Source organism: Rhinopithecus bieti, unplaced genomic scaffold, assembly GCF_001698545.2.
Source record: "Rhinopithecus bieti isolate Rb0 unplaced genomic scaffold, ASM169854v2 scaffold_10351, whole genome shotgun sequence".
Classification (NCBI taxonomy): Eukaryota; Metazoa; Chordata; class Mammalia; order Primates; family Cercopithecidae; genus Rhinopithecus; species Rhinopithecus bieti.
This window is the reverse complement of record NW_016806805.1, coordinates 3,212,842-3,219,354: the sequence shown is the minus strand read 5'-3', so window position 1 is coordinate 3,219,354 and position 6,513 is coordinate 3,212,842. Positions and strand designations below refer to the sequence as shown.

The 6,513-nt window shown below is 34.4% G+C and overlaps 1 protein-coding gene across 1 annotated transcript in view; it reads right to left on the bottom strand.

The window, feature by feature from the left end:
* The window catches only part of FBN2 (fibrillin 2), a 135,883-nt gene that overhangs the window by 42,524 nt on the left and 86,846 nt on the right, over window positions 1-6,513 (bottom strand). The window contains exons 30-35 of the mRNA XM_017877579.1: window positions 6,131-6,256; window positions 5,394-5,546; window positions 3,279-3,347; window positions 1,963-2,088; window positions 1,651-1,776; window positions 1,096-1,221 (exon numbers count right to left, since the gene is read on the bottom strand). Of these exons, the coding sequence (XP_017733068.1) occupies window positions 1,096-1,221; window positions 1,651-1,776; window positions 1,963-2,088; window positions 3,279-3,347; window positions 5,394-5,546; window positions 6,131-6,256 (726 nt within the window). The remainder of the gene's footprint in view (window positions 1-1,095; window positions 1,222-1,650; window positions 1,777-1,962; window positions 2,089-3,278; window positions 3,348-5,393; window positions 5,547-6,130; window positions 6,257-6,513) is intronic.

The following is a 6,513-nucleotide window of genomic DNA, read 5'->3' as shown; positions in this document are numbered from 1 at the left end:
TTTTTTTTTTTTTTTTTGTAAACCATACTCTCTCCGGGAGTATGGCAAGAAGAAGCATGTATAAGCAAGCATTCTTAGGGAGTTCATGCAAATAAGACCAGATCCTGTATATTACTTTGTATAAGCATCAGCTGGAGAATTTTCCCTGCCATTATGGGAGAAGTCCAAAGGGAGGACTCTTAGGAGACAATGGATGAACCTGGAGACACACTCCAGGTATTCTCTGTTGTATGAGTGTGTCATGAAGGAAACCAGTCCTGTGGTACTGAAATCTGATTTTAATATTCACATAGATAATATCTTGAATATCAAAAGAGTAGCTGAACAGCCCTAGCCTTTTCTACACTGAGAACATGCTAATTATAAGTAGCCAAGTTTTAAATTTGATTTTCCCCCTTCAAGCGCAAAGCACAGAAAGAAAACTCTACAGCAGAGGCAGAGCCAATGGCTGACATCAGACTTAAGGAGTTATACTCAGTCCCAGCTTCATGGCATCCAGCCCATCTGTCTTTGAAAAATTATTAATCATCAGCTCAGCAAGAACTCACTAAGCACTATTATCACTTGACTACCCATTACATTAGCTACTCGGAATTTTTGAAGAGTTTGGCTATATTTGCTCCTAAAGTGATTTTTAAGAGATAAAACAGAAAATATGTACATAAATCCCAGGTATTCAACAATTTGTTTTTAGAAAGTATGTGCATATGTGTATAAATTTATTAAGTTTAATGCTGTCACTCTTACTACTGTCTTGCATTCCAAAATGGTGTCTTGAGGAGAAACATGAAGGTAAAGGGCAGCGGGTGCCATGGTAAGTTCCACACAAGCCCAAGTGACTCAGAGTGCATGTCAAGCCATGTGAACATCTTCTGGAGAAAAAGCTGTGAATCACTGAACTGAAGAACAGATTGCAGTATGTCCCTGTTTGCAAATTTTATACTGAATCAAGACTTAAACAGTTTGACCTAGTTAATTTTCTGCAAGATTGTTTCTGACAGACACATAGTAGTTACTCATGGCACTTGATGGAACTGTGATCTGTTCTGGAGTCCCAGCCCCACTTCACTCCCTGGAGCCACACGTCCTTCTTACCCATGCACATGGTCTGGTCCTGAGAAGCCTTAAAGCCATTGTGGCAGATGCACTGGTAACTTCCTTGCAGATCAACACACAAGCCATGACTGCAAACGTTAGGAATTTCTAAACATTCATTGCGATCTAAAACAAACAAACAAACAAAACATATTACATGTATCTCATTTTTATTAAGATTTCTTCATTTTTCACAGTTGTGTTTCTCTAACCTGCTATTAATTATTACAGACAGGCTGAAAATGAACCATAACAATAGCTGAATCGAAATGGGCAAGGCTTTAACTTATCCAACCCTCTTTTTAAATCATGCAATTATTTATGGGTTTTTTTTGGTATCTCAAGGATATTATTTTGTTTCAGGTCCAATCCTGGGGAAATCCATTGAAGAGACCTATTTTCTTAACAAAATAAAAGATATGGTGAAATAGGTTCACTATAAATGAACAGATTAAGTGAGAAAATCTTTCTGAAATTATTCTTGAAGTATTTTTTGATAGGAAATCTAAGGAATCTTGTGCTCAGTGCCAAAGAATGAGTCAGCCTCTTTCTTACCTACACAGGCCCCATTGGGTGAAAGTTTGAAACCCGCAGCACATTCACAGCGGTAACTACCAGGACTATTGATGCAGTCTGCATTCCGCTGACAGAGATTATCACCATTGCTGCACTCGTCTATATCTGAAAGAGCAACAGTTCCATTTTAAGGAGTCCTTTTTATTATTGTATTAGCGTTACATTCACGTCACACTTTGATGATCAATTCTTGAAAAATTGTAGAAGAAATAGTAAAAATCAGAAACCATCTAAATGCTATTTATGTATACCAAATTATACTGGATAAAGGACATACATTATTCAGATTACCTTCGCAAACCAACAGTAGGTCATTGTAACTGAATCCTGTAGGACATTCACAGCGGAAACTGCCAATCTGGTTAATGCACACACCGTTTGCACAAATGCCTGGAATCTCTTTACATTCATCAATGTCTGAAACGGAACAGATTTGGTCAAATATATGTTGTTCTGCTTAATGTACTTACCATATAACCTTGAATAATGGTACATGTACCCTGGGATGAGAACAAATACTCAGTGTCACAAAAATCAATTATATACTGGCATAGATAATTTTTTTGGTTTATAAAAACATATATACCAGAAAACAGACACAGTGATGGAAATAATGTAAGTAGTTGATAAAATATACCAAGTAATTTCAGAGTCAATATAGCAAATGAACTTCCTAGGCAATCAAACCTCTTCTTCAGGTTACCCTAACTGCTGCTAGTCATTTGTTTAAAAAGCTATGTTTTCATCATTGCATGTATTTTGTTTTATCATGTATTCATAATGGAGACTTAAAATTATATTGCTTAGGCCAGGTGTGGTGGCTCACGCCTGTAATCCCAGCACTTTGGGAGGCTGAGGCGGGTGGATCACGAGGTCAGGAGTTTGAGACCAGCCTGATCAACATGGTGAAACCCCTGTCTCTACTAAAAATACAAAAACTTAGCCGGGTGTGGTAGTGGGTGCCTGTAATCCCAGCTACTCGGGAGGCTGAGGCAGGAGAATCACTTGAACCTAGTAGACGGAGGTTACAGTGAGCCGAGATTGCGCCATTGCACTCCAGCCTGGGCAATAAGAGCAAAACTTCACCTCAAAAAAAAAAAAAAAAAAAAAAAAAAAAATACTGCTTACCGAATCTTTGAGGAAGGAAACTAGAGTGAGCAACACAATGTACATTTAGAAGGAATTAATTAATATGAAAAAGAAGTCTGCAAATTGATATTTAGACCAGTAAAAGGGAAACTGCAAAATACACCAAAATTTAAAATGTACTTTAAAAAATAGCAACTAAAGGTTAAAATAAGGTAGATTATTTAGAGTCATGTAATACAAAGTGCATGACAAGGACAACTGAAGCTTTAGCATGGTGGATGTGGCAAATATTCAGATAGTCACATAACTACCATAACCCGATCACCAGACTACGCTGATGGAGTATCATTATTAATACTTGGTTAGAGTCTGTAAGCCTGTTATTTCTCTCTTATCTAACTATATTAGATTGGAATCCAGATTATTATGTTTTGCGGTACTCTTGAACTTTAAAAACATAGATTTTTACAGAATGCTACACGTATGTATTAAAACAAACATAATCTGGAAAAACTCACCAACAGCTTTTCCTGTGTGAATGTCAAAGGTGAATCCAGGAATATTTCCACATATGGTTTTAAAGTCAGCTTTAAAATATAAACAAAGCAATGCACTCTTAAATTTCTCAAATTCCTTCAAAATAACAGTTTGTATTACTTTCACAAACAAATATATTTTACATTATTCACAACCAGACATTTTGATTTCAATTATATTTATTTGATAGCAATGCTAGCTTCTACTAGGAGTGGATCTAGGCATTCTTTACCATTATTATCATTGTTATTTCTATTACTCTCATTAACTTTTTACTGCTCTGATATCTGAAGGCAAGTAAATCATTATAAGATTCAAAATGTTTATTTAGATATTTAAATACTCTTTTTCTTTTGATACGCAGAGCTTTAAAAAACATCCAATATATAAAGATTAAAAAAAAAGAAGTACAAATTGAAAAGGAATTACAGATTGCACAAAGGTATAGACATGCAAAATAATGTTGTAGAGGGGAAATAGGTAAACAATGAATAATGAATGAGATACGAATTTTGTCTTTTTTTTTTTTTGTCTGTGTCTACTGGTTGGAATGTGAAATTCAAATAATCAAAAACAATGCATTATGAAATAAAATAGGGACTATAAGAGGTATTCTCACACATAATTCACCAAATCAATGGAAATTTAAAAGAATTATAATCTGCAAGATGAAAAATGCTTCTGACACTCAATGCTATACAAGTGAGTAAAACTCCTGAAAACAGTATTAGGTAAAACTTGAACTGCATACTATATTCCAAGTGCTATTGGGTCAGGGATGCTGTATATTTCATCCACCAATATATACTGAGTATTGAGAACAGGGAGAAAGACAATAGATGCTCAATTTAATGGTTTCTAATTGTCTGGCAATGTACAAATTATAATTTATATGTATAATCTCCCTAATTGTCACTGCAACCATATGAATTAGTCACTGCAATTATTTATTGTTCCTATTTTATACATGAGAAATTAGTTTCAGAAAGGATAAATACTCTGCAGGAGGTTCTACAATAAGTATCCTAAGAGTTTTGATTTAAATACAGACCTGTCTCTCAAATCTAAGCTTTCGCTTCTTCTCACAAAGAAAGTGCCATTTTAATTCCCCAAATCAATGATCTTCAATTTGTAACTATGGAGTTTTAAAGTTGAGAATTGTAGGAATGTTTCTATTTAATTGTATGGAACGTAATAATGGCAAGATAAGGCTAAGAAAATCCATTTGACCAGTGAATTCGAGTCACTGAAAAAGGTCTATGTGTTGCTTTTCACCATTTCTCTCCTTAATTTCATTTCATCAACACATCAAATGAAACATTTAAATACAAATACCCTAAGTAATATTTGGTAACAAATATATAATCACCGTTTCTTATTTGGCCTACTGGTTCAACTCTTAGTATCTATAGTTATTAAAAGTTGCCATTCTACAGGTCATAAAAGAGAACCTGATGGACAGCAATTTTAAGACAAGCATTTTTGGTCTTATCTCTATTATCTTTCGCTATTTCTTTCACAGGAATCTGTCTTGTGTAAAAAACATGAGCAAGTAAAGACAAGCTCTATTTTTTGCCTAAAAATTTCATTGATGTCTGAGGAAGAAGATGTAAAGGCACATTTTGACAATGGGTTGCTTTAATGTAAAATTTGCTCATAAAACACTTTTGCATATTTTCCATGACTGAACTAAAAAAACGAACTTTTGAATTTAGTTTTTTTCCAAATATTACACCTTTCATGTCTAGCACAGTGGCATACAGTACTTGCTCAAGAAATATTTGTTGGATGAATAAATCAATAATTGACAAGCATAGTTTAAGACACCGAGTTTAAATGGACTAATGCTATAAACTCTAACTCTTCAGCAATGGATCTTATTTTCAGGATTCACAAGCCTATTCAACATAATGTCTCAGAAGTTAGTGTGTGAATCTCAAAGAGGGCCACTTGGGAAATAGAGCCATATGATGCTCTTGAGTATTTTCGGAACTGAGCATCTCTAGTTTTAGCACGCATTGACTTTGACTATATTGTTACATGTATGCATGTACCACTGACACGGCAGTCAGCAGAAGCATGAGCCAAGTGCTTACCTGTGCCTGGAGTTGGGCATGGTTCACAAGGTTTGTTCCAGGCTTTGCCCACGTTATATGTACAGCAGCACATCCTTTTTGTCACATTGAAAGGCAACTCATTCTCACAAGTTGTTCCATTATAGCTTCGGTAGCAAAAGCTTTTTCTCATGTCTACATAAAGAAAAACAAACAAGCTAGCCATTTGTATCCACGAGCAGTTTATAATGAAGCCCACACTGCTGTAGACATCAAGCTTTCCTGATGAACACAACTCTGAAAACCCTCTAAGTCATTTGAAGTTATCTTAAAGTAAGTCTTTAAACATAAATCATTTTTAGATTAACATCTCTCCTTCATCCTTAAAGGATTTCACTTATAATTTTCTTTGGAGACAATGTTAATACATATTTGTTTTTCTCTCAAAATCATTTATTTAATTTAAAAAATTAAGCATTAAAATTTAAATGTTATTTTATTTGTATATTAATGTTCACACTATATGAATGGAGATGACAAATTTACAAATATATAACATTTGAGGAAATTTTCTACATTAGACTCAAGCTTTTAAAAACGTAAATGTATATCCAAAGGTCAAAAACTTGATACTAAGCCAGCAGCTTACAAGATTCTGAAATATCTCAATTCACGAAGATTTAACTTTCAAACTTCCTGAACAATAGTTCTGAGAAATAAGTGCTTTAGGTGTGAAGTCGACAACTGTGCTCTAATTAATCTCAGAGTTCTTTACCTACCCATGCAGTTGTGGCCTCCATTGACCTGCATGTACTCAGGTGGGCAAATGCAGGTGTAATTTCCCAGGGTGTTATAGCAGGTCCCAGGCCCACACACACCAGGATGTGCAAAACACTCATCAATATCTACAGCAGGCAAGAATATCCATTAATTAATATATTTTTTCAATGAATTTATATTACTTAGATGACTGAACAAAACATAAGTGATTCTCTAAATCCCTATTTATGCAAAATTTAGAAATAAAGAAAATATGCCAAATACGCATTTATATAACACAGATACAGCTTTCTTCAAAAGAAAAAAATCCCCATATTAAAAAATATAAAGCATCAAAAGAAATTATTCTAAAGTGGCAAAAAATAATTTCCTTGGCACCTAT